Raw genomic sequence first — 26,541 nt, forward strand, 5'->3', positions numbered from 1 at the left:
GATCTGAAGACTGACTGATTACGCTTTGCTCCATTCACGTAGAATGTTCATTCCAACAAACTGTATGGAGAGGGATAGCAACCTTGACCAGCTACTGGCCCAACTTACATAGCTCAAACCACTGTGTTTGTTCATACTCTGCTCTTTATAGCCTTCACGTTGTTGTCATGCCTGATCGTACAGTCTCCGTCGCTGTGACTCAAGCCGAGCCCGTCTGGCTCAACCTCCAAGCAACCGTCGACAAGACGTGCAAGCTCATAGCACAGGCAGCATCCAACGATGCTCAGCTTATTGCATTCCCCGAGGTCTGGATCCCAGGCTATCCTTGTTGGATATGGTCAGTTTACCCCCGTTGAATATGCGAAACATCATCTCTGTTGAGCTAAGCGTCATTGTGGCAGCAGGGCTCGTCCCGTTGATATAGGTCTGAATGTGACTTACATCAAAAACTCCCTCCGCATGGGCTCTCCAGAGATGGAAAGGATTCAAGCCTGTGCACGGGAGCATGGGATTGCCGTGTCTCTTGGATTTTCGGAGAACGACAACAACTCGCTCTTCATCTCCAATGTCCTCATTGGGGCTGATGGAGCGATCAAAGTTCACAGACGAAAGATGAAGCCGACCCATATGGAACGCACCGTGTTTGGAGACGCTTCTGGACATTGCTTGCGCAGCGTGGCGGAGCTCCCATTTGGTCGTGTTGGGTCGCTGTCTTGCTGGGAGCATATTCAGCCGCTGCTCAAGTACAACACCATATCACAAAAGGAAGAGATTCATGTTGCGGCATGGCCTCCTTTGCACTCCCAAGTTGGGGAGTCCATTCCATGGTCGATGACCGCGGAAGGTATATACATATTCTCCTCTTCCGTATTGACTATGAATTGCTGAAATCCTCGCTAGGATGCAAGACGCTTTCGCGCACCTATGCCATTGAATCGGGAGCCTTTGTCTTACACTGCACGGCAGTCATCTCAGAAGACGGTGTCAAAACATTGGAATCGGCTGGAGGAGCGCTCATGTCCAGCCCCGGCGGAGGCCATTCGACCGTCTTTGGTCCAGATGGCCGGAGCATGACGACGCCAATTAGCGAGACGGAGGAGGGCATTGTTTACGCTTGCTTGGATATGGATGAGCTGATGGTGAATAGGATGTTTGCTGACTGCACGGGGCATTATAGCCGTCCGGACCTCTTGTGGCTGGGAGTCTCGCCGGAGATTAAGACGGTGACGAGATGGCAGAATGAAGAAGCAGTTGCTCAACGGCCGGGTGATGCGTCTGGTCATAACTGGACTTGAGCAGGGCCCTCTTTTATGAAGGCGTGTGTTTCTTGTTACAGTGACATGGTATACACATATACACACGTCCGATAGTTCGTAATTGATTTCAATGATCACGATGAAAGAACTATTCAGGTCAATGAGATGCAAGTCTCATTGTAAGTGCCAATAGATATCTTCATGGTGAACTATGCGGATGCACAGTTGCAATGGCATACGCTGCCTTCCGCCGGATACACCGGACGACGATTTGCAGTGCTGTTTATTCTATTAGAATCTCGGCATCGCATCGCGCAGATATAGACAAATTAATGAGGCTCATCATAGGAAGTGACTGCAAGATCAGATGTGCTGGACCGCGCGTCGTCGCAGTGACGGGCCATCTCGCAGCATTTGTGTTGCAACTATCAGAAAGAGAAAGATAGACTTATGACCTGAGATGGAAAATGCCGGCTGGGATCTGGAGATGGGTATGCAAAGTTCAACACCAAGCGAAGAAACTCAAGGTCTAGGGATCTGAGTAACTCGGCGAAACATCGCGAGCCTCTTCTCCCGACCGTCGGGAGGACATCCAATCCGAAGCTTCCCAATGTCATCACCAACTGTAGATCGGCAGACCAAGTTTTCATCGACACAGACTTAAGAGAAACACACCAGGACGGAGAGAGATGACCCTGAGAACGCAAGCCAATCGACGTTGTGCCCATGATTTGCTCTTGGTGGCGTGTGACCGTCTCGAGATTTGGTGAAGACAGGCAGAGTCTCAACTCTTGTAAGCGTCATTCAGGACGCTGCGGCTGAATAGTCTCCCCGAGGCGGTTGCTATTTCTGTATCTTCGGGGGGTTGTGATGCCGGGAGAGCCAGTGACGGATCGACGCCACGGAAGGCCGGTCTTACGGCAGCTCACCTATTCGGGAACGGATCAAACGGCGTGAGGCTGAGGACTGCTTGTGTGGTCTGTTATAAGAGGTTCGCTATTTCGCGTGTAAGTGATGCATCAATCAAGTATCAAGAAAAGCTGAAAGTTGTCGGTCTTAGAGTGAAACGAGACACCATGATGCGAAATCACCGGTTTGCGCTGTCGGTGCTTCTCCTGTCGCTTGGTAAAGTGACCTTTGCCCTTCAGCAACATATCAATCATACACTGACATACGCAGCATCGCATCTGGTCCTGGCACAAGAGATGCAGAACCAGGTTGACAGCAGAGACACGCACACGATTGAGCCTCGACATGACTCCTTCAAGGTCTGGAATCGCGAGCGAAACGCTCACGCCTGCATCATGTCCATCGTCTTCATCGTCCTCTACCCCCTAGGCGCAATCTCCATCCGCCTCCCCATCCACCAGATCCCCTACCTGCGAAACACCTACCTCCAGAACAAGGTCATGGCCATGCACGCCCCGATCCAGCTCCTCGCTTTTGTCATGATGATTGGTGGCATGGCCCTCGGCATCAGGGTCGCCCAGTTCCTGGGCTATATCCACGATCCCGTCCGCGCCCACGTCGTCATAGGCCTCCTCGCCGTGTGCACAATCATCCTCTTCCAGCCAGCTTTGGGCGTCTTACAGCATAGATACTTCAAGAGAACCGGCCGCAAGAGCAAGTTCGCCTATATCCACCGCTGGATTGGACGGGTTGCCATTATCCTGGGCATGATTAACACGGGGCTGGGCTTCCAGCTGGCGAAGAAGAATGTCATTATCCACACGCATACGTATGTAAGGGAGTATGTGCTTCTCGGCATACTGGTGACTGCGTGGGTGTTCTTTGTTTTGTACGATGAGTTTAGGGTGCGCAGGTCGGCTGCGGTGCCTGATGGGGGCGAAAAGGGGGCGGCGCAACACCAGGGGCCAAAGAGGTGATACGTGGAATGGCAAGTGTTCAGTCAGGGTGTCGTGGGTAGTTTCTGTAGTAGGAGATGTGTCTACGGCCTCTACGGTAAGCTGGTTTTTGTCTCTTATTCAAGATGCAGCGTCTACGTTCAACAGCAATCATAGCACGTGAGGGCCACTTTGTTGGTCTCCTGAATTAGAGGTTCACATAGACCAGAGGTTTTGTCCCTGAAACTCGGAATATGTACCGTCTCCCATAGTCTCTTTATATGTCCGGAGTATCACCATCAGCATCTCCTTCTAATGATATCCGAACACTGAATGGTCACTTCTTGACCTTCAAGTTTCGAGTCGTTCTGGCTTTCTCACAGACAAAGTCTTTCTGCTTGAGGAGCCAGAGCCTGCGGAACATGAGAAGAGTTAAGCGTCATGGACCTCGCTCGGGTCTCCTGGAGTTGCTGTCTATTACAAAACCTGCTGTTTCTTTGGCATCCCTTTGAGTCTCACGTATATGGGAATCCCCCGTGTCAACCCGACTCACACGGCTGGAATGAAGAGGAACTTCATCTGGGGTGTGCCTTGGGCCTTCTAACAGTTCGATTTGGTAATGGTTGTGAAGTCCGGGCTTCTTCAAACCCCAAAGCTTCTTATGCTCTGATAGCATCAAGAATTCGCGGCTGCTGATTGATAGAACACCCCTTTGGGCGTCTGTCAAAAGTAGATGTATGATCTCCCGAGCATATATTGGCTGAGCCTAGGTCCTGTTTTTGAAGCTCAGCCAACAGGCCATCTACGACTTGAGATATCCACGAGCGGCTTCTGGAATTCAGCGAGCTGTAACGCTGATAAGTTGTCGCCAAGCCACTGCTCATCGTATGCTTTTGAGCTATACAGCTCAGCCGTCGAGTGTAAGAGAGCGCGCGGAACCTTCACCCAGGTCATCTTCCAGTAGATGCTGGGTGCGCGTCTATCTCATTAAACGCGGATGATTCGGTTGATGAGGGCATCTTGTATTAACCTCTTTCTTGCGGAATGTGAGCGCCATGGTCATTGCGGGAACCTTTGACGACCCAGTGGCTTCTCAAAATGGCCCCTGTGCGCGCAAATTGAGATATGCCGTGGGTTCTAGTTTGGCGTGTAACGCAACTTGATGAGCCGGAGCATCGCCTTGAACTTGAATTTCAGGGTCTCAAATACAGGTGTTTGTGTCCTTGTCGGAGCTGTCAACTACCATCGCTTGTGCTGATGCGCGTGTCTTTGTGAAGTGGATGGTCGCGAAGCATCCTTATGCCGCCTGGCTGCAGGGCCAGAAGCAGGAGCATCATCGCCAGACTGGCTGTCTGCTAATGGCTGTTTCATAACAACAGTCGCCTTGGAACTCGATCCTTTAGAGCTATTCCTTCAGGTGACAATAAGGTAGATGATTGACTATCTTGCTGACAGCCATTTGAAGCAGCTTCACGGTTTTGACTGCGCTAAATGGAGTGAGCTGTCATCGTGATGCTCAGCCACCTTCGGACTGCCATCTTTCAACCACAATTTCTTTTGCCTCGTCTCTGCTCTTTTCTTCGTCTTTCTTCGTCTTTTAAGGTCACAAGTATTCTTAAAGGCTCCCTTTCCCTGCAAAGCGCCTAGTCTGGATGCCAACTCTCCATTGCACCCATCAGTACTCAAGGGACTAGGTATCTACCTCAACCTTTGTCTCTGCTTTGGAAGAATATGATGCAAGTTTCTTGATTCAAATCATTTCTAAACTGTGGTCAGACATACGCGTCAACGCCAGAGATCGCTCTGAATTGACCTCTAGCACGCAGATCATGACGTCGAAATAGGTACATACATACATGAATGGAGTAAATCCGCACAATCTCCAACAGCTCCATCTTCGCCTCCTGGGCTTAGAAGACTCCGCTTGACCTCATCGCCTCCCCCAGACCCTCACTTGGTTGCCGTTGCGACATTGACGACGTTTCGAATGATCGTGGTGCCATCTTCCAGCGTCATGAAGCCCTTTGTCTTTTGCATCTCGCGCCGGACAATCGCCAGCGCCTCGTCCCACTTGTCCTCGTCCTCCTGAGTCCATCCGCCAGCAGGCATTCCCCTCATGCTCCAGACTAGCTCCGTGTGGCGTTCAAAGTCGCCAATATTCACAAACATCTCGCGCTGCTGGACGCTAATGGACCCCTTTTCGAACCCACCGGCCTCCACAATGCTGGCTATGAAGGCTGGATCTGCCCAGTGCTCAAACGAGTTCCACACCGGGAGCTCGCCTCCTGTGCGGGTAGCGCGAGACGCCTCGCGGATGGCATCCAGGACGGCCACATAGGCGAAGCAGTTCACGATGAGCGTGCCCCCGGGCTTGAGCGTGCGATACATCTCCTTGACGGCGTCGACGCCGTTGTTGCGGGGCCCGATGAAGAGCACGGCGTTGGCGATGGAGTGAGTAAAGGTCTCGTCGGGAAACGAGAGCGAGTCCGAGTCCATGACGAGTCCCTCGGCAGGCCAGCCCAGCGCCTCTGCCTTGGACCGGTAGATCTCGACGGCTCCGCCAGAAATGTCCGTCCCCGTGATCCTGTACGTCGCAGCCACCTCAGGAGCCGCAGACTCGACAATCACGGCCGTGGCAGAGCCGTGGCCGCAGCCGTTGTCGTGGATGATGGCGCCGGCCGGGATCGCCGGGATCTGAGCCAGCGAGACGGCGGCGAGCCTCTCCGCGCCATCTTTTGCCAGCTCCTTGTAGTTTTCAGGAGTCGGCGGGATGATTTGCTTGGGCCAGAAGCTCGTTGAGCCCGACATTGGCGCGCCGGAGAGGAGGAAATGGGGATGGGCTGTGATTTTCAGGGTCCAAAGGGTGCGAGGAGATGCAAATCACAGATTTCGTGGTCAAAGCACGACGAGCAGCATGATCTTTCAGGGCATGTTTCAATGCCCACGAATATAACCGACCGAACCCGCGGAAAGGGAGCCGTGCTGTTGGTTGAATCATACGCAAACAGGGATTCAACCCCCTGCTCCTCGGCTCTCTCTCAAGAAACGTGCATACTCGTAATAATACATGAGGCTACACATGGGTTCGCAGCAAAAGGAGAGAGCATAGTGGCGGGCAAGTCTCACGCAAGCATGCCCAGTCTTTGCTGCGATTCATTCTCTTCTGCCGGCCAGGAGGGAGGTAGAGGGCTTTATATCGAAAAGGGACAACGGTTTGGACCCTATTGGCCCCTTTGGCTGTCTAAGATTACCGTGGCTGAAAAGCTTGGTTACGCCCAAAGGCACGGATTAAAGCCTGTGGAGCACAGACGGCTTCGAATGTTGGTTGCGGGTTGGACAAGACTCAAAGAGAGAGCCAACAGCATCAATGGCATCTCAAGCGAGTGCGCCTGTGCTTTTGCTTCTAGCAGACTAGTGATCGTCTAACGCGGTTCTAGATGCTCATCTGCAGTCCTAACAATGTAAATCGCTCAAGGGCGGTGCCTCTAAGCCTGATTATTTACGTGTACTCCGTACGTAGACATGGGGTTGCTAAGAGAAGCGCCGTGCGGACAGGGGTTAATACGCGGAGGCGTCGTACTTATCTCAGCCACACAATTGCTGAGTCGCACACAACCCGTCATATTTTGTTCTTTCTCTCATACGAGTAGTATTACTACAAGTTTGTGGCACAATGACCCATGTTGATCAACCCTGGCTGGCAATACTAGACCCCTATTTGAGATGCTCCGGCTGTCAATGGCTGAAAGGCATCGTTGTCCTTTACACGATCATCCCTGGAGTATGGAGTCTTCTGAAACCGCCCCGGACGAGGCCTCCTGAGAATCGTTTGACATGCTCTCACGGGCTTCTGGAAAACTGCCGCCAGTCGGTGAGCACGGGGCGCAAAAATGCTCCTGTTGTCAGCCGGCCAGCAGCATCTCTACCTACCTAGATGTTGACTAGTGTGAAAGCCATCTGGCATATGGGCGCCATCCGGCCAGATCTCTGCCCTTTTTTTCCTCATTTTTACACGTGCACACTGCAGTCAAACGAGATCGACGGGGAGCGAGAGATCCTGTGGCAAGATTCAGCTCCACTCGCTCCCGGAGGGCCAAGCTGGAGCTGAGGGCCTCGACTCGGGGGCACAACTGTTTGCTCGTGGTACCTGCATGACGCTTGCAGGCATGGTTCCAGGCGCTGAGACTGCCCAATTTCTTCTTCCAAGGTCTGGAGACGCCTCTTTTGCAAGCATTCGACCGAATATCAATGAGCTACCGCGTACCCAGTTCCCCAATTGGGTAGGAAGCGGTGGATTGTCGTAGGAATAACCTCAAAGCGCCTCCACGTCTCTGCCAGGCTTAGCTGCACACGCAGCCCGTCCTCCCATCTTCCCCCACGACAGAAGCGCCGGGCAATAGGTACCAGACTGCTGCAGTTTCGAGCACAAGCCCCATTGTCCGCTTGGAAATTTGGCGTTGGCCAAAGGCCCTCCTTGGTGCTGGTGTGGACTTAGCAGCCGACCTGTCCTCCTTTCTCCTATCCTCCTTTCCTCGTGGCCAAAGCACCGGCTCGACGCCCCATATCCCCAAACGAACGCGCGTTCCGAGCAAATGAAACGGCCAGCATGGGCGTCCGTACGCCGTACGCCGTTCGCGAGGGTGGGCGAAGGCTAGTAATGTTCTTTTCGGTGTCTTTTCGCTTCCCGCTTGGATGTGTTGCCTCCTGTGTGTACTTGTCGAAGCGTGTCAATAGGAGGTCTGGGAAAGTACTAATGGGTGGATGTGGCCTGTTCTGTTCATACCTTTCTTTGTTCATGCCCTTTGTCCATTCATCCATTCAGTCATTCACCAGCTCGCTCCTCCTCTTTCGGGCTGTCCAGTCACTTCTTTGATCTGCCTGCTTCCGTTTGTCACTTGCTCTTCTTCACAAGCATTATTATCTCGTTCCTCCCCTCATGCATTAACCGCGGTCCCGACCAATTCACACGCCTCTTCCTCGACACAAGCCTAAGGTATCGATTCTCCTCAAGCAACCGATATCTCTCTCGCTTGGTGTGCTCGTTGATATTGCTCTCGCTTGATCTCTTCTCGTCGCAGCCATGGACCGTGATCAGGTCCTCTCGCCGCGGGTTGTCGAAGGCATGATTGCCAACGGCGACTCCATCGTCATCTTTCAAGATTATGTGCTTCGCCTCAATGGATGGCTGGACAAGCATCCTGGAGGCTCTCTGGTGATCCAGCACATGGTTGGCCGGGACGCGACCGACGAAATCTCAGCGTAAATATTCCCCTTCTCTTCTCTTCTTTCTTTCTTTCTTTCTTTCGTTTCCTCTTTGCATCATCTCCCATCCCAGCCTCACGGCTTGTATCCGCACAACGAGCCCTCGTCCTCGTTGTCCATTGCCGTGTCCGAAAGTGCATTGAAAGCAAAGACCCTTAGAGTGTGATTGATGGCGGCCCGTCGTGTTTTAAGCTTAAAATGTGCATTGCCGTGCCGTCCAGCGCAACCAATTGCGGGCGGGATGGGACGCGGGATCGAGATCTCTCTCGCAGAGGCCCCCCGTCTGCTGGATTTAGCCTCATTATTGAGACAAACACCGATGATAGTGTGCTAACATTTTATCTTGCTTATGCCGCAGTTATCATCATGTTTCCACGCTGCGAACGATGGCGGCCTACCGGATCGGCCGGAAGCCAATGGGACCCTGGGTCAACAGGACTCCTCCGATCAGGGGAGGCATCTTCCGCAAGTACAACATCCACAATGAGCCGGAGATTCCGGACTCGTCAGAGCCCGAGAGCCTCTCAGACACAGACAATGAATCGTCGGTGGAGCTGAGCTCGGCGACCACGTCCACGTCGCTTTCTGAGTGCAGTAGTCCTGCGCTGCAGAGCGTCGACAAGGCAGAGACAGGCATTCCTAGTCTTCTGCTTGAGCCTGGTCTGGAACAGGGCCTTCGCAAGCGAGTCGCTTCATCGTCCGCTTCGTCCGTCATTGATGCTGAATCAGCCGATTCGCCGGCAACTAGTCGAGCCGAATATACGAAACGGTTCGTGCGGGAGGGTGCTGAGAAGAGCTCGCGGGATTACCCGTCTGTCGACCCCGAGGTGCAGCAGGGCATCATCGAAAGATACAGAGCCTTGCATCAGCAGATACGCGATGAGGGCCTCTACAGCTGCCGATACTCCGAGTACGGCAAGGAGATGATTCGGTACTCGATCTTGTTCATCAGCTTTCTCTTTGCCTTGCACCATGGCTGGTACATGACCTCGGCCGTCTTCCTTGGACTCTTTTGGGTGAGTGGTCTATTCAAGGCAGTATGATGCTCCTTCATGCTAACCGCTCACAGCATCAAATCATGTTCACGGCCCACGATGCCGGCCATCGAGCCATTACCCAGATCTTTGTTGTCGACACGCTCATCGGCATGTTCATCGCCGACTTCTGCTGCGGCCTGTCCATTGGCTGGTGGAAGAGCAGCCACAACGTCCACCATCTCATCACGAACATGCCTGTAAGTTGATGCCACTCCACGTGCTACCATGAACAATCATTGACCATCCATCGTCAATCTAGGAGCACGACCCTGATATCCAGAATGTCCCTCTATTCGCCACCTGCCCTTCCTTCTTCGGATCGCTTCGATCCAGCTACTACGACTTCACTTTTGTCTGGGATGCCGTTGCCGACGCCCTCGTCCCCTACCAAAAGTACACCTACTACCCCGTCATGGGCATTGCTCGCTTCAACCTCTATCTTCTCTCGTGGCTGCACCTCTTGTCCGGCAAATCGTCCTCGTTGGGATCTACCAAGGCATGGTGGATTCGTCCTACGGAGATAGCATTCTGCACCTGCTACTGGATCCTCTTTGGATACTGCCTGCTCTGGCGCTCGCTGCCAACATGGACCATCCGTGTGGCCTTTGTCCTGGTGTCTCACATCATCACCATGCCCCTGCATGTCCAGATTACTCTTTCGCATTGGGGCATGTCAACGTCCGACCTTGGCGAGAACGAATCCTTTGCTCAGCGACAACTGCGAACCACGATGGACGTGGAATGCCCTGCCTGGCTGGACTTTATCCATGGCGGTCTGCAGTTCCAGGCTGTCCACCACCTGTTTCCAAGGCTGCCGCGACACAACTTCCGCAGGGCGCAGACTCTGGTCAAGGAATTCTGTGCGGACACGGGCATTCAGTACTCCATCTTGGGATTTGTTGACGGCAACCGCACCGTTCTTGGTCGGCTGGATGAGGTGAGCGAGCAGCTCAACATTATGCTGAGCTGTCAGAAGTACATGGCGGAGACGGGTGAGAGTGGCTTGCACTGAGGTGCTATTGCATGTTCCTTTTCAGGTGACAGTCGTCATCTTTACGGGTTCTATGGAGTCCTTTCATTGGCGAGGGACAATCATGCATGTGAAAGGCGTTTGGGGATTGTAATTATTAGACACGCAAACGGGTCAGGGACAGCCAGGAAGCCGGTTTGCTATGGTCTGGTCAAGGAGTAGACAAAATCATAGAGTTTTAATTCATCTTTGCAGTAATATGTGTCCCAAGCAAACCAGTCTCTTGTGCTCTCGCATGATCGCTTACGCTTGCGCGGCGAAGGGCCCTCAGAACCCAAGCGGCCCAACAGGTTCTCGATATCGGTATTGTCAAAACCTGACTGTACACTGTAAGTTTGATCTTGGAGGTTAGCCATGGTGTACAATCTAGATGTGTGCGATCCAGATTCAGCCTCGCTAGACAAAGCATCAACAGAGAGAATCGGCTCTTGAGAGCTGTATTCTACTATCGCGGAGTCTTTGAGCTCGTTGTCGTTGCCGTAGACGGTAGCTTCTGGGTTTTCTCTTTGATCAGAGACTATTGCAATATTCTCGCGATTCTGGAATGATATACACGGGGGCAGTTGGAGCAGGTTGGGTGCAAGGCAAGAAGGCAAGACACTTGGTGAGCAGATTCCGAGTCTATAGCGTCGACCATTACTAACATCCGAGACAGCTCACTCGGGCACAGCCGCAGTATTCTGGCAAGCATTATCTCGAGGCCAAAGTTTCCATCTCGAATCCCTTCTACCCCACCCTCGCCGCTCTGGTTGGACGGGGGGAATCCCATCGTGATGGGGGATGAGAAACAGGTCTCGGCACAGCGGCAGGGAGACGGATCTTACCGCGTCTAGGTATCTTGGTATTACTACGTATGACGGTTGCCAAGGACTTTGCCACAAATAGACCAGTGAACTTGGCTGAAGGGGGTGGAGAGGCTGCTCGCAACTTGTTCGTTACTGATGCCGAGTTTTTCGGTACTTGGGGCTCTTTGCTCAAGAACATCATCACGAACTCTGCGGGTGCGTTTAGAGCCTGGCCACTCTATCATATGCCTTCTTCTGCGCCCTCCTGGGCCTCTGCTGCGAGAGTTACTGTCATTGGTGATGCCGCCTACCTACGTGTCGACTCCCTTTCGTGGGAGAAGGCGGCTCAATGTACGACGCCCTGGTTCTGGCATCCCCGATTGTTGAGCGCGGCTTAGACCAGCTGGATGCCGCCGTCACGGCCTACGAAAAGGAAATTTGGCAATGTTTGTGAGGGGACAGGACTTGATTGATCGGAGCATTGGCAGCGGATGACTGTTGTTTGCTCCCGATGCTCCGAAGGGTCTCTTGGAAGTTCTGCGCTCTACTACACGGGACGTTTGATCCAAATGACTACCGAAAAGCAGCTGCAGGATTAAGCCTATCGCACCATATCCCGAGAGAAGTATATCTCGTGTTGCCTTTAATACCTGTAGGATTACATCTATGACATTCTTGAGATCTGATCATTCTAGACTGCACAGATGGCACTCAACACATGATGAATCATACAATTGATAATTCGATATCCTTCTATAGCGGTCCCCAATCTGAGATTATTACCATCACGACAACATGAACCAAGAATTCCTCGTTATCTGGCCCAGACCAGCCCCCCCGAGAGAACTGATTTATGGCTTCTTGACACAAGCGGCGCCCTTGAGGTACGAATCCTGCTTGCAACACTGGGGGGCGACTCCAGCACTCATTGCGCAGTAATATCCAGTGCCGACGTTGCATGGCCCGTTCAGGCCGCACGGCACGAGCTGCGCATTGCCAGCGTAGCATCTGCCATCAAGAGCTTTCTGTCCGTTTGCGCAGCAGATGGTGTTGCTGATATCCGTGCCGTTGATCGAGACGCTGACGTTGATGGTACACTGCGGCGTGGCTCCGGCGCACATGTTCTTGCCATCAGCACAGAGGTTGGTAGACGCGACGGTGCATCGGCCATTGACGGCCTTCTGGCCTGCAGGGCAACAGATGGTGGCTCCGAGGTTGTCGGTGGCGCACTGCGTGTTCGCTGAGCAGACGGTGATCCCGTCGGCACAGAGAGAGGCGGCCGCATCAACGCACTGTCCGTTGAAAGCCCTTTGCCCCATGGCACAGCAGATGATGGATCCTTTGTTGTCCATGGTGCACTGGGACTTGTCGCCCAAGCAGATGAACAGGTTGGGACAGGTGCAGAGTCCTGCGAGTCCAGCATCAACAGCTCGTTGGTACAGGTCGGGGCGGAAATCACCAGGCATGATGTCCATGCTTGCGAAGTCGTCTTCCGAAGCCACAGCTGCCCGGAACATGCCCAGGGCAAGGACGAGAGTAGAGAAGAGTGAAGGCATAGTGAAAGGTGAAACCACAAGGGTGATTCAGATGATTTGAGAGGCTTGACTGTAGTTGGAGGCTTGGGATGAAGAACTTAAGAGAGTGTCGAACATCTCATTTGAATCTTCTCCAGTCGTTGAAGCCTCCCTATTATATACAACTTTTCTTCATGATGAACCGGAGAGGCAAATAGACGGCAATCATCGCTCATAGTTTCCTCACCGACAAAATATTTGCCTCTTACTGTTCTTCAAAAGTTCCAGAGACATTGTCTTTTGACGAGTTGGTGTAGGATGCCATGCCAGGTAGGATCTGGAGCAGCTCAAAGGTCAAGTGATTGAATGACAACGCAGTTAGCCATCTTTCAGCTCGCGGAACCCAATATAGCATCTGTAGTCTCCGAACAGTTGCATATCTTGGTAGACAAGCTGTAAGACTCCTTATGACGAGTATGTCTAAGGTTTGTAAAGCGAGAAGAGCCGAGGTAATATATTGGAAAAGAAGTTGTGACTGACCCTGAAGCTCTTGATCGATTGCATCAGGCTACCGACCTCGAGCTGTTGGGGGCCAAGCTGTTGGTGGCTGTGATGTGGCGCTATAGTGGACCGAGACATCCATATGCAATGTCGCTGAGGTTATTTCGTAGGCCAGGTCAAGACACGGATATTATTCTTTTCACGTCATCTGGACTGTTCACCCTTGAGCTGTCTCATTTGATATTCAGCTGTCGAGATCCCGTAGGTAATCGGCAGATCGGGGGGCTCTTCTTTCACGGCTGGCTGAGGTGGCCTTCAGACATGTCTTGTATCTTTTCACAGAGTGTGGACGCGTACGAGTACTTCATTGGTAATATATTGACCATATAGATAGTCGAGATCATATGCAGATCTACACCTGTCTTACTATACGGACAGGAGCCTCCGGGTAGGTTGGTTCGTTGCCATTGCTCTTTGGGACCGTCGCCAATTACCCCGTCTGTGAATGCCCTCCTATTGATCAATTGTACTGAATGACATATATGAGTTAGCTGCGTGCTGATGCTGCATATGGGCTGCGCAAAGGAGCGGATAGGCAAGGTAGACTCACCACCAGGCGGCCGTTCTGGTTGGAGATTCGGTCGTCCAGGTTGACACCCTGTCGTTCACGGTATCCGCCGTCACGCATCGGCAGCTCGGCGGTCAAAATGGTGCCGTCCAACCGGATGTCGTTGGCAGAGTGCGAGAAGTCTAGGCATTGCCAAGCATCAGCATTCCATCCCATGAGCAAGTATTCGATCGAGATGAGAGAGCAGTAATATACGCCGGTGGCAAAATGAAGGCTGTGTGGCTACGGGCACGGGGATATCGAGAGATGTGTGTAAGCAGAAGATGCAAGGGAAGGACTATACGTACTCTCACCATCCCACATGAACCAGCCGTCTTCGTTGCCAATGAACTGATCAAGGTCAATTGAGGACTCCTGATAGTTGCCCTCCTCATCCGCAACGGAAGCGCGAAGGATGTGGCCATCCTCCAGGTAGAAGTTCTGTGCAGAAGCTGAGAAAGACATTGTTCGTGTGGTGTAATTGTTAGTGAGGAATAAGAAACAGCGTGATTGGGTCGACTGATAATTGATCAGGTCGTCTCCAACAGGAGGAGAATACAGAGGGCTGCTTTATATCTCTTCGAAGAGCACGTTTCTATGGTTTAGGGGGCGGCTGTGTCGATGTGCCCCTGCCCAACTGCCCCTCACCTGCCCCGCCTTGTCGACAGATATTCTGCATGATGAGGACGCGGGATGGGGAATTTGACGTATAACATGAGGTTGGCTTGAGAAGTGAATGGATGAATGGCCAAGTGGACACCAATGGCGTCTCCAGCTTGTGCCGCCTGCAGCTTCAGGAACGTGTCAATGGCGGATATTGCCTGATATCCCCGATTCTGGTTCAGTTGGTGAGCAGAACTGAGGCCTCACGATCGCCGAGCAACCCAGTCTGCCTTGCCAAGCTTGGCTCTGAACAAGGACTAGTAACGTCAAGCTAAGATGCAGCTTTCCCCAGCTATGTGTCCACTCAATTGGACTCACCGCAACGCAGCTCGACAATCTTCCCCGTGATGAATGAACCTAGCATCAAATGGCTGGCCAAGGGACTCACCCCAAGCTTCCTGACTCGCGCAGCATCCGCGTCATCAAGCTTCATGGCGCTGCGAACATCAGTGACGAGATCCGGTTCGACCTCATCACCACCTCGCTCGACGAGCCTCTGCCGTACGAGGCAATCTCATATACGTGGTCTGGACAAGCACTCGATCGCCCGGTCTACGCCAATGGCCAAGAATATCACGTCACGAAAAATGCAGAAGATGTTATGCGAAGACTTCGCCCAAGCAGGCCTGATGACTCCAGGAACCTCTGGATAGATGCTATTTGCATCAATCAGAAGGATGACGCCGAAAAGTCGGTGCAGGTACAGCTGATGTTTGAAGTCTACGCCAACGCAGAGCGCGTCAACATATGGCTTGGCCAGGGCACCGACGCAACTGCTCTTGCTCTCCAGTGGCTGAGGTGGTACAGCTGGTCCTTTGCTGCTGCTTGGAAGCTGCAGTCGAAGTTTGCATCGGCCATCAGGTCTGCGGACAGCATCTTCATAAGGCTCCTCTTAGGCATCGCGGCTGTTTCGATGTCGTGTATCTGCGCGTGTATGATGATGGCTGTTGGGGCGCTGATACTGTTGCCTTTTGGCCTGTTGCCCGTATGCAAAAGTGCGCATGCCTTAAAATCCCCGCCTCTTCAAAAAAAAAAATCATTGACATTATATCAGGCCGTAAAGAACAGTTTCGAGCCGGTTTGGCCGAATTGGCTTCCCTCGAATACTGGGAGAGAGCCTGGACAGTCCAGGAAGCCAACGCCAACCCGTCTTGCTTCATCCTGTGCGGTTCATCTGCTCCGCTTCGCCTGGATTTATTTTGCCAGAGCCATAACATGGTTCCGCCCATCTACGTCTTCAGCTCACTGAACAACAGCAAATTGAACCAGCGCTATGGTCTACATCTTCTGGACGCTTTCCACACCAACGGCGAGGCGGAGTTTGGAAGCCCAATCTTCGAGGTGCTGTGTAAGACAAAGGCGACGATAGCCAAGGATAAGCTGTTTGCCATACAAGCAATGTTTCCTGATACTTTGGGCGAGTTGACGGTAGACTACTCACGATCAGATGGCGAGGTTTACACCGAAGCCGCCCGTATAATTCTCGATGAAACTCAAACGGTTGAGTTCTTCAGATATGCTGGCCAAGCTGGTCGAGAGCATGGTTTCCCTTCATGGGTGCCCTCCTGGTCTGCACTTGTCGATCTGCCAGAATGGCTCTGTGGCTTCTCGCCAGCCACAATCTCCCAGGACGCTGTGGTGATAGAGGGGGAAGACGATACGGTGCTCATATTGAAAGGACGACGGGTTGAAAGAGTTACATCGGCTGTCAGTGATCGCTTCCCAGTTGTGGCGCCTCTCCCGGTGCCGTGGTCCCGCGTTCTTGATCTCGATATCGCAAAGGAAGCCTTTGCAGTGTTGCGGAAATGGATACGCACAACAGGGGCAGCTAGTTGCCATGACCCTCAGATACTCCAGCTTGCCTCCCTCATATCGGACATGATCAAAATGGAAGCCGAAGAGATTATTTCTTGGTTTCACTTGATATGGGAAGAGGACAACATTGGCATGGAGAAACTATGGGATTATGGATTAAACGGGGGTCAAGTCTGCGATTCTCGCAAGATTACTGTCAACTTCTTGCAGCTTGTTAGCGGCAGGTCACTTTTCATGACGGAAAGCGGAAGAGTTGGGATGTCAACGTTGGTGATACGCCCGGAAGACGAGGTTGCGTTATTCACGGGCGAGAAGTTGCCGTACGTTGTTCGCAAAAGCCTTGAGCATTCTGGTGGATATACTCTGGTAGCTCCGTGCTGGGTGAGCGGTGCTCTCAAGGGCGAGCAATGGCCCGGTTGGGATGGAGATATGGAGGACCTGGAGGATATTGTACTTGTATGAGAAAGCGCTTCATGAGGCATTGACAGCATCAGGCCTACTGGCAGACTCATCCCAACCATGAGGTATTGAGACTTATGTTAAAAAGTGTTGTATTTCTCATGGCTTGAAAGCATCAACAATTCCCTGTGCAGTCATAAAACAGTAGATACCTTGTGTCTGGGGACGCTTACAGACGAGCATTTCCCACAATTTAAGCCTTATCACCCGACGACCTTGAAGTCGCCAGAGCATTCATAGACTTGGTCGTGACAGCATCCAAACTGGATCCGCTGAGGACGGTTTCCTTGATCTTGTTGATGATTTCGGCGGTTGAAACAATACCAAGCTTGAGGGCATCACTGAGCAGTCTTACGACGCCATGTTGCATGACGCCGCGCTGAATCTCTTCTATTGCGGCATAGTCATGTCAGCACTATACGAGGCGTCTTTGTAAAGTCTTCTCTTACTTTGCATAGCTGGAGTATGGCCCTTGTGTAAAACGATTGTATACTTTTTCAGCTTGGACTTTGTGCACTTGTTGGAGAGGCCTATGGGGTGGCCAAGGCTGACGATTGTGTGCTTGTTGCCGACAGATTCCGTGTTTAAAGAATAGTATTTGCGCAAAGCTTAGATGGTAGTTGAGAAGATAAGTTAGCTAGACACTTCAAGATCAAGACGTGGGACTCTCATCACCTTCTTTATCTTCTTTGTTGATGCATTCGAGCTGGATCGATTTGTCTTCGGGTCTCAAGCCGGCCTTTTTTAACAGCTGCCGGATTGCTTCATCGTCCTCTTCAAGTGATGCATTCGCAAAATTAGTGTTTGGCAATTCGAGCGGTTTGTGTTTACTCACTGTAGATGATGATGCCGTGCTCGAACCGAGACTCGCCGGAATAGCACATTAGGAAGAATACGTCAATGTAGCCCACGAGTCGGATCTTGCCGGGCCATCGTTCATTATTGACGAGAACATCCCATGGGTGGATGTCACTAATCGTGAGTCAGTTACAGATCGGCTTCTGAAGAGAAAGAAAAGGCTTCAAGCACGGACTAGTTGCATTCCAAGATGTTGTCTTCGATTGTACGGCCAAATGTGCGCAGAACGCGGTGATATGATGCCATTGTAAAGGTCTCTGTTAGATCGTAGGGAACCTCAAGGGGCAATTGATCATTTGCAGACAGAAATCTCGCATGTCTTTCAAGAGCAATTCAGACTCAAGCTGTCTGAGCAATGTCGCATTCTCGACGTTCCAACAACAACATACTGTGTGTGACAGATGCATCGTCTCACATCGATTGGCTTGCTCTCTGCGAATCGCGTCTCATCGTTGCATATCACATCAGACCGGCCAACCAGCCTTGGATTCATCCTGTTTCTATCAGCTTCAGACCACGTCACGCATATTTGGGCATTGATGCATTAGTTACGGGGCATGAAACTCCAATTGCATCAAGTTATGGAGATTACTGTCTAATTTGAGATGCTTAATGGCATGTCTGCGCCGTCTAGTGGCCAATAAAGTGGCCACTCTTGAGTCTACTTGCATATGCCGAAGCCTAGCAAGGATCAAAGCTGAAGAGGAGGAGCCGGAAGGACAGGCGGCCTGCACCACTGCAGTATCGTCCCATTGTTGTGATTGTTATGGCTGGAAACATGTCGCGACTCGGTTCGCTTATACTGCGCGTATCCATGGCTGTTCATGCGATGATTAGTACGAATAGCCATGTAACTTGATGAGATATAGATCTATCGGGTTTCCATATCTTCACCCATCTGGCGTCTTGTTGATTGTTCCCAGCCCTGCGATTCCTCTACCATGGAACCCTGACGCCAATTGATTCTTTGTCTGCAGAAGCGGAGGGTTGTCCTCCACACGCAACGCTATCATGGCGGACCAGTTCGAAACAGAGGACGCTTCAAAGCGAGTCCTGGTAGCCAAGAAGATGCTGAAGACGATGGGATTCCACGAGGAAATGTTGAGAAGCATCGTCACATCGTGGCTTGTCCCCCAGCTCAGAACAGAAATTACCCGCGAACCGGGCAAAAGCCTCACCAGGATCCAAGATGTCGGTTTCTTAGCAAAGACTCGCTCTGACGGGCTGAGGCCTTACCGGATGTTTGATATCACCGACCGCATGTTGGTTGATGACATTGATCCAACAGCGCCGTACTGTATGGTATCGCATCGGTGCAAGGACCCAGAAGTCGATCTTGATCTGCTTCGAGCAGCCAGAGACGATGTGTCCCAGTCGTATCCAGTGTGGTACAAGCCGGAGCGGACTGATGTCGAAGTGATTCTCAAGTACTGCAAGGAAAAGGTAACGCAGCAAAGGAAAAACGTCAACGGCTGCGCAGTGAAGAGCAGACTCGATGAGAAGCTTGCCGAGCAAGGCTGCTATGTCGCCTCTCTCCTAAAGATGCATCACCAAAGCAAAAAGGTCCATGCCGAGATTACAGAAGCCAAGGCTGATCTAGAGAAGATCTTGCGCGACCAGAAAGTCTCAGATATGGAGAGCAAGGCATACCGAGATCTCAACAAAAAGGCAAAGAGTGGTGGAGCTGAAAGAACCACAACAACATCCCTCGTGGAAGCTGATAGCTATGTGTTTGTAAGAAGCAACAACAATGAACACAAGAAAGCCGTCAAGGCGGCCTACGAGAGGCTTTTTGACGCAGAGTGGGAGAGAGACAGAGAGGCGGAGGACCTGAAGTTTGATGCGCTCAGCCGCGATCTTCGAGAGGCGGTGGAGGAAATGATTCGTTGCTTACGACTGTGGAGATCTGCCATCAAGATAGAGCAGTTGATATTGAAGGCTGAGCAAATCTTTGATGGTGGTCTGATGGCGGGCCAGAAGCAACAGAAGTGCTACCTGTGGCTTGATACCTGCTGTATCGACAAGAGCAACCACAATGAACACTCTGAAACCATGTCGCTCATGGGAGACTGGTATGCACAGTCCTCATTCACCCTGGTTCACCTGGACACTGGCATAGACAAGTCGCCAAAAGGATCTGACGCAGAGGTCCATTGGAACGAATACCTACAAACAGATGGCGATCATCACAAGCTGGTCTCGCTTCCAGATCAGGAACAAGATCGCATCCAAAATTATCGAGACATTGGCAATGGCTCGGAAGTTGAGTGGTCTACAAGGGGGTGGACGCTGCAAGAGCTGGTGATGAGCCGAATGACTTACTTTGTCAACGCCGACTGGAAGTTGCTGCCTCGACCTGTGGAGAGTCTAGGACGACTATACCACCTCATACCGTATATCGATCTATACACCGAGGCACTCGACGCCAAGCCTGGTCAACATACCTGGCGGCCCGAAATTCTGATGACCGCGCTGCTCAATTCGGGGGCGGTGGCTCCAAGCGATGCGACGAAGGTTGTATACCCTAGGATACAGAGGGAATCGGAGCCAGATGAGGCGGAAGTTGAAGACGACACACAATCGCTGAGCAACCGGCTCCTAACGTCTATTGCTATGCCATGGAACATAGTGGACACGATGTTCCACGTTATCAAGCCGGAACCAACCAAAAGCGATACCAAGGAAGAACAAGACCTGCGAGCCGACTTGCTGCGCGAGATGTCGGTTCTTTGGGACCCGTCTTTGGCAAGTCGATTTCCTCAGAAGACGGCAAGCGAAGAGAAGAATGGAAAGCAGAAGCTTTTCCAGGTTCCTGAGCACCCTTTCCCTCAGAGTGGTGCGGATGCTGAGGATAGGGTATTGCGTGCGCTGTCTCTCATTAAGGCTCTGGAGCTGGTGGGCTTTTGTTTTCCCAAGGACCTCTCCCGTGAGACCGCTAGATCTGAAATGGCTCAGGCCATTTACTTTGCGGCTGTGGGACTGATTGAATGTTACGATGAGACGCGGTTCCCAATCGTTGTTCAGAAAAAGAGGAGGGAAGAGAGCAACAACAAACCAACTGATGCTGAAGTGAAGGCTTTGTCAAAACTGAAAAGGAAAGCGGAGAAAAGAGTGAAGCTTGAGATGAGAAAAAAGCTGTTCCAAGAGCTGCTTGAGTCCTTCCCTGAAGTTAAGCATCGTTATTCCGTCGACGGCTTCGAACGCACTGAAGAGAAAGAGGAAGCCTTTTCCAACATCCTCGCCCACATATTGCATGTTCTGGTAGGGGAAGTCAAGCCTCTGATACGAGAGGATCGAAGTTTCATCGCTCAATTTGCAAACATCACCTCTCTGGACGCGTGGATAGCGGGAACGAAGAGATACGGATTCACCACTCAAGAAGTCATGGCCCTGGCGTGCCAGCGGAAAACTACGAAACCATTCGATCGCGCATATTCGCTCATGGGCATCTTGGGCGTTCGGTTTCCGACATTCTCGGCCGAAGGCTATGAAAAAGCACTGTGTCGACTCCTGGATGAGGCGATTACTACACACAACGACGTCTCCGTCTTCAACTGGACAGGCTATGATGCAGGGAACCCGACGCGAGGGCGCTCAATGTATCCATCGACGCAAGAGGCGTACAGAGCGGGAAATGGCAGGCTTCACAACCGAAACTCCCTTGCAGAAGTCGAAAAGGACAAGATGGTGAGAACTACACGCTCATATCATGCCATCGTCGCCCTGTTACGCGATACAATCGACTTTCTCAAGAAGACTACTCCTCCAAAGCAGGAAGTCGAATGGATACAAGCGATCGCTACCATTGTTCAACACCTCAAACTGCAAGACTTGAGATCTCCATCGGCCAATCAGTCAAAGCTGGATATAGTTGGAAGCCAGGCCAGTAGCCAAAGTAGAAAGGACGCGCTGCCACTTGAGCTTGAGATTGTCAGCAAGTTCATCGGATGGATCATCAATCCTTCCAGCAGGCCAGCTTACAACCCAAGCAATGAATCTCTGGAGGGAACGATACGCGTCGCTCTCGAACCGGAACCTGAGCCAGTGCCTGTCCGTGCGGTCGATACACTCGATTGTATCGATGAGCAACAGGAGCCTGTCTCTCCGATTACAGACCATGAGGTTGTTCCGTCAGATGATGTATCTGCGATAGTCCCAACTGAGATTCCCTCGCCCGACGAGAACATTGAGGAGCAGAGCCCTCCTTTAGGTAGAAAGAGCAGATTCGTCGAGCAGCTCTCTGAAGCAGGCCCTGCTACAGAGGCATCTACCGCCTCTTCGCAAGACACGTCACGGACTGAGGTTACAAATCCACATGAGAACATCACCAGATATTTACAGAATTGGGCCATGGCCTTGACTCAGGGAGCCAAGCTCGATGAGGAATTTCTCACAGATCAATTGCCACCACAAGTTCGAGGGATTCGATACAGAGTCGAGGAGCCGCAGCAAGACAACTCCATTGTCGAAGACCTTGGCGCTGGCTACTCGAACATGGCCTCACCGCATCCGATCATCGTGACCAATGCAGGGATCGAGGGCATTTTCGACGTTCAACGAGTGATCATCACAATGGCAGATATGGAGGGCCTTCGGCAACAAGTCGAGCACACCACCAGTGGAGACCAGATACTATCCGGATATTGCTCCATCAGCACTGGTTTCGCGCAGGTCATTGTCCGATTCTCGTGCAAGAGCAGTCTTGTGAAGAAACAATTAGAGGTCATTGACGGGATTGACTTGACCGCTACAAAGGAGGAGATCAAGAAAGTGGAGAAAAAGAAGGAACACAAAATCACTGCCAAGGGCCTGTGGGATAAGATGAAAAGGGACAAGAAGAAGAAGAAGAAGAAAGGGAAAGAGGAGGATGACGACGACCTAGAGAGCGAGATGCTGGAGTCGACGACTCTGGACGACCCTGATAACAATGCAGAAGCAGAGAAAGAAGTGCCGGAGAACCAACAGGGCCATGATCTGGACGAAAAGAGGACCATCAGCGGCATGATTAAGTTTATCCAGGAGGACGACTTGCGACTGGTAGCAGGGGAATGGGTGCTCGCGAGGTGCTCAGGTGTGTCCAATGCCAATTGGTTCCTCTGCCATCTTGAACTGGGCTCGACGCATCCATTCTACGGTTATCGCATTCCGACAAGTGAGATAAAATTCGACAGTTGCACCCCCGAAGATGGTCTGGTCAATGCGTGGAATACGTATATGAACCGGAAGAAGGAGGAGATGTGCAAGATTCTGACAATGCTCCTCAAGTCCAAAGAGCGTAAGCTCAAGAGGAGGAAACTCGTTGGCCGCATACTGCGCGATCTCAAGACGGTGGAGGAGAGGGACGAGGAGGAATATGACCCTGGGGAGAGTCGGGAAAGCTTAGCGGACAGGACTGAAACCAACGACAGCCACGTCGATCACGCACAGAACGAGTACGATTATGTGGACGAGTACCCTCGAGAGAGAAGCGAGATGCCGCAGATGATGCCGCCAAACTCGGAGTTTCACTCCCAGGATTCTGCACTCAGCGTAGTGCAGGACGACATGTGGTCTGCCCCCTTTGATCCTCAATCGCAATTCACTGCTTCAAGCTACGAGACTCCAGACATGTTGCCCAACCAAGAACTCCGGCCCGAAGACTCGGTATCCAATATCGGAGATCAAGACGCCAGGCCAACTTCGCGACCGCCATCTATCCGCAGTTCCACTACAGTCACCGCATCCACGGCAAGAGACGCCGGCGATGACGACGAGAAGTCGCACTTTTGGGATATTCTACCGTTTATAGAAAAGGTTGCGGAGACCAAGGCCAAGCATTTCGACAAGCATTTAAGTGCTACCGTGTTGAAGAATACGCCGCCGGTCCTGAGGCAAGCGATTGAGAATCTAAATGAGGGGAGGGACTTTTTGCCGACAATGTTTCACTCGGCGAAGAAGATTCATATGTTTTAGGAAGCATTTCTGTGTCTGATGTGCGGAATTCAACAGGTTTACTGTAGCTATATGGTGCTTGCTTGAGGACTTTTCGGGGAAATTCCCAGACCCTGTCATTTCATGGATGCTCTCTTCCAAGAGCTTCGTTGCTCTGATCCCACTAGAAAATTCCACTGCACCTAAATACAGTAAGGTAAGCTTCAGGTTATTTTCCCGGTGCCGTTCGGCTGACTTGAACGGGTCAGAGCCGGCCACCTGTTCCCCTCCCCCTTATGGGCCTACTAGAGCCTTAGGTACGCATCACTATTCCGTTGTATCGGCGCTTCTTCTCTCGCCAAACCAGCGCCGCGATTTTCCTCGTTGCTCTGCCTCAACTTCTATGACAGTAGGCTACAGCTACAGAGCAGGAGTTCTGTACTGAAGATACTGATCACGCTTCTAAACACATCCCTGGCCGGGGGGGGGGGGTGCACCTTACCCCCTGTCCAGCATCGACGATTGAAGCATTGACAATTTGAAATGATACGCAACCCCCGGACATGGCCATGACATTCAGATTTTCGAAAAGACTCACGATATGATTTCAACGACGACCATCTTATTGACGCAAAACCAGATCACAGCACCCACACTGAGCATACTTCTCGATGTCCATGGACCAGCTGCCCGAAGATGGAGGCTCGAACCCAGTCTTCAAGAAGATACTCTACCCGTCGAAAGACAACCTCTGCGACGCCTGTCGCCGCATCTCAATTCCTTCACTGACTGCCGAGCTCGCTTCTCCCCCGAGATTCTGGAGGGAGATGGAGCTAGAGAATGTCATGCCGATAACGTCCAAGTATGGCATGCGCCTTTTTGAGAATGCATTGGACCTCACCAAGAGAGTCAGATCATGTGCCATGTGCTGGCTCATCGCAAACGCATTCACAATGCAGTATCGAACCCTTCAGGGCATTGCTGAGAGACCAATCTTCCTCAGCCCGTGGTGGACGTATGGGACGGCTACGCCAATGACCTCGAACCCGGTGGAGGACCAATTCCCGCTGATGGGGATGCTGATCTGGATACCTGTTGACGACCATCCGCATGCTACTCCGCGCGATGGATATGTCCCTTGCACGCTGCGATTCTATACTGATGACGGTACGGTTGATTTGAGATACACAGAATGTTGGTCACCCTTGGATGCATAACGGCATTTTAACATTGTCAGTCATGTAGAGAGCCCTCATACTTTCCAGCGCATAGTTGGCAGAGTCCCAGTTCCCTATACCGGGAGTCCGCAGATACTTGCTCGTCTGCGGCACCAACTCGCCACATGCCGGGAGAACCATCCAAAATGCCTCGAGACAGTCGCAGGCCCTCCATTTGAGAGAGAGAAAGAGCCGATCCTCCCAACACGCGTCCTCGATCTCAGGCCACAGAGTTCTGGCATTGAGAAGGATGATGAATCCGTTCGTCTGATCAATACAGAGGGCTCTCGAGGCCACTACGTCGTGTTTAGCTACCGCTCTGCAGTCCTCAGGGATCCCTTATGCACAACCCGCGCGAGCCTTGAGACTCATCTGCAGGGTATTTCCTGGACCAAGTTTCCCAAGACGCTGCAGCAGGCAATGGAATTAACCAAGAGCCTTGGTTTCCGCTATTTCTGGATTGACTTGCTCTGCGTTGTGCAGGATGACCCCGAGGAAACACTCCGTGAGTCAACAAGATTAGGCGACGTGATCGAAGGTGCAACCCTCGTCATTGCGGACTCAAGGGGATGGAGTTTCGAGGAGGGCCTTTTCAATACTCCGAGCAAGCAAATATCGCCAACTCTCACCAGGATACCTTACCACGACGCGGACGGGATTGCTGATGGCACGGCGCTGTATGTTGACTGCGTGGATCGCAACAACATGAGCGATCCAGATGAGACAGACAGCACGTTTTCCGGAAGGGCATGGGTCACCCAGGAGTATTTCATGGCGCGACGCATTGCCTTTTTCACTCATTCCGACACTGTCTGGTCATGCCGGACAGTTCGTATAGGGCCCGACGGGATTCAGGATAATCCAAGGAGAAATCTAAAGAATCGCAAGTGGTTCGACATCATCCAGCACCATGTGCTCTCCGAGCTGAAGCATCCCGCGGACCGGCTCCAGTCTTTAGAAAGCATCAGAACAGCAATACAGAAGCGGGATGGTGGGACGCCGTACAGACACGGCATGTTCGAGAAGGAATTGCAGACGCAGCTAATGTGGCGAGTCGTCAAAGGCCGAGCACGAAGAGCTGAGAACCCCGTCTCCGTCCCGTCGTGGTCGTGGGCCTCGAGCATGGCGGAGATTCAGTTCTTTGAGTATCCCGCAGATCCAGCGCCTTTATCCATCATCATCCAGTGGGAAAGTTGTGGCAATATGGCGTTCAAAGGGGACACGATATCAGTGCCGGCAGCAAAGCTGCGGAAGCTGAAGAAGTCGTCCTGGTGGCAGAAGATGAGGGTGGTTCCAGAACCGTTGACAGAGCCTGATGACGGCAACTGGGAGAATACTCTTCGGTTTGATGAGATTGAGCCTCCTGGAAAATTTGCAGGGGCCCTATTTGGTCTTTTGCTGTGTACAAAGGAGATGAAGTGGCCGGATGACCGGTTATCCTTGAACGAGTACTTTATCATCTTGAGGAGGATATCGAAATGGAATCAGACGTATGAGAGAATCGGAGCGGGAATGTTGACGAGTCATGGGCGGCTTATGGATAATTTGCCGACGTGGTCGTCAGATTGTAAAGTGAGGAGTATTCGGATTGTGTAGTCCAAATGCACCATTATATTTGCCTTCAGCGCTTGATATACCCAGTTGTCGCCTATGTCAATTCATGTTGTTGGGAATCGATAGATGTCGATGCTTCGGAATCTATCAGATTCGAAATACCGCTGCTGGGCAAATCGTGTCTCCGTTGGGGTTATCGCAAGCAGATAGGTGATGCAGGTGTTCAAGA

At 51.9% G+C, this 26,541-nt stretch overlaps 9 protein-coding genes across 9 annotated transcripts; 6 read left to right on the forward strand and 3 right to left on the reverse strand.

Annotated features, from left to right (window-relative positions):
- Positions 1-167: 167 nt before the first annotated feature.
- TRIREDRAFT_65106 (hydrolase) lies at positions 168-1,295 on the forward strand (the record flags this gene model as incomplete). The annotated part of the gene is made up of 3 exons (XM_006966945.1): positions 168-337; positions 405-844; positions 901-1,295. The coding sequence occupies 3 exons, from the start codon at positions 168-170 to the stop codon at positions 1,293-1,295; spliced, it is 1,005 nt and encodes a 334-aa protein (XP_006967007.1).
- Positions 1,296-2,332: 1,037 nt separating this feature from the next.
- TRIREDRAFT_109331 (uncharacterized protein) lies at positions 2,333-4,064 on the forward strand (the record flags this gene model as incomplete). The annotated part of the gene is made up of 2 exons (XM_006966946.1): positions 2,333-2,994; positions 4,007-4,064. The coding sequence occupies 2 exons, from the start codon at positions 2,333-2,335 to the stop codon at positions 4,062-4,064; spliced, it is 720 nt and encodes a 239-aa protein (XP_006967008.1).
- Positions 4,065-5,050: 986 nt separating this feature from the next.
- Positions 5,051-5,908, reverse strand: TRIREDRAFT_65229 (uncharacterized protein; the record flags this gene model as incomplete). The annotated part of the gene is made up of 1 exon (XM_006967041.1): positions 5,051-5,908. One exon carries the CDS (start codon positions 5,906-5,908, stop codon positions 5,051-5,053), a length of 858 nt encoding a protein of 285 aa, XP_006967103.1.
- Positions 5,909-8,180: 2,272 nt separating this feature from the next.
- On the forward strand, positions 8,181-10,411 carry TRIREDRAFT_65055 (uncharacterized protein; the record flags this gene model as incomplete). The annotated part of the gene is made up of 5 exons (XM_006966947.1): positions 8,181-8,359; positions 8,721-8,867; positions 8,976-9,378; positions 9,432-9,596; positions 9,659-10,411. 5 exons carry the CDS (start codon positions 8,181-8,183, stop codon positions 10,409-10,411), a joined length of 1,647 nt encoding a protein of 548 aa, XP_006967009.1.
- A 213-nt stretch (positions 10,412-10,624) lies between these two features.
- TRIREDRAFT_109334 (uncharacterized protein) lies at positions 10,625-11,612 on the forward strand (the record flags this gene model as incomplete). The annotated part of the gene is made up of 4 exons (XM_006966948.1): positions 10,625-10,758; positions 10,993-11,033; positions 11,085-11,177; positions 11,298-11,612. Coding segments are annotated over 4 exons (582 nt in total), but the record flags the coding sequence as incomplete, so codon positions are not given.
- A 453-nt stretch (positions 11,613-12,065) lies between these two features.
- Positions 12,066-12,770, reverse strand: TRIREDRAFT_109335 (uncharacterized protein; the record flags this gene model as incomplete). The annotated part of the gene is made up of 1 exon (XM_006967042.1): positions 12,066-12,770. One exon carries the CDS (start codon positions 12,768-12,770, stop codon positions 12,066-12,068), a length of 705 nt encoding a protein of 234 aa, XP_006967104.1.
- Positions 12,771-14,866: 2,096 nt separating this feature from the next.
- On the forward strand, positions 14,867-16,776 carry TRIREDRAFT_109337 (uncharacterized protein; the record flags this gene model as incomplete). Its single annotated transcript, XM_006966949.1, has 2 exons — positions 14,867-15,484; positions 15,568-16,776. The coding sequence occupies 2 exons, from the start codon at positions 14,867-14,869 to the stop codon at positions 16,774-16,776; spliced, it is 1,827 nt and encodes a 608-aa protein (XP_006967011.1).
- Positions 16,777-16,966: 190 nt separating this feature from the next.
- On the reverse strand, positions 16,967-18,124 carry TRIREDRAFT_109338 (uncharacterized protein; the record flags this gene model as incomplete). The annotated part of the gene is made up of 4 exons (XM_006967043.1): positions 16,967-17,163; positions 17,223-17,381; positions 17,609-17,745; positions 18,021-18,124. The coding sequence occupies 4 exons, from the start codon at positions 18,122-18,124 to the stop codon at positions 16,967-16,969; spliced, it is 597 nt and encodes a 198-aa protein (XP_006967105.1).
- Positions 18,125-18,642: 518 nt separating this feature from the next.
- Positions 18,643-26,354, forward strand: TRIREDRAFT_109339 (uncharacterized protein; the record flags this gene model as incomplete). Its single annotated transcript, XM_006966950.1, has 4 exons — positions 18,643-23,576; positions 23,620-23,758; positions 24,228-24,708; positions 24,814-26,354. The coding sequence occupies 4 exons, from the start codon at positions 18,643-18,645 to the stop codon at positions 26,352-26,354; spliced, it is 7,095 nt and encodes a 2,364-aa protein (XP_006967012.1).
- Positions 26,355-26,541: the final 187 nt, after the last annotated feature.

The sequence above is a fragment of the Trichoderma reesei genome (genome assembly GCF_000167675.1).
Source record: "Trichoderma reesei QM6a unplaced genomic scaffold TRIREscaffold_15, whole genome shotgun sequence".
Taxonomy (NCBI): Eukaryota; Fungi; Ascomycota; class Sordariomycetes; order Hypocreales; family Hypocreaceae; genus Trichoderma; species Trichoderma reesei.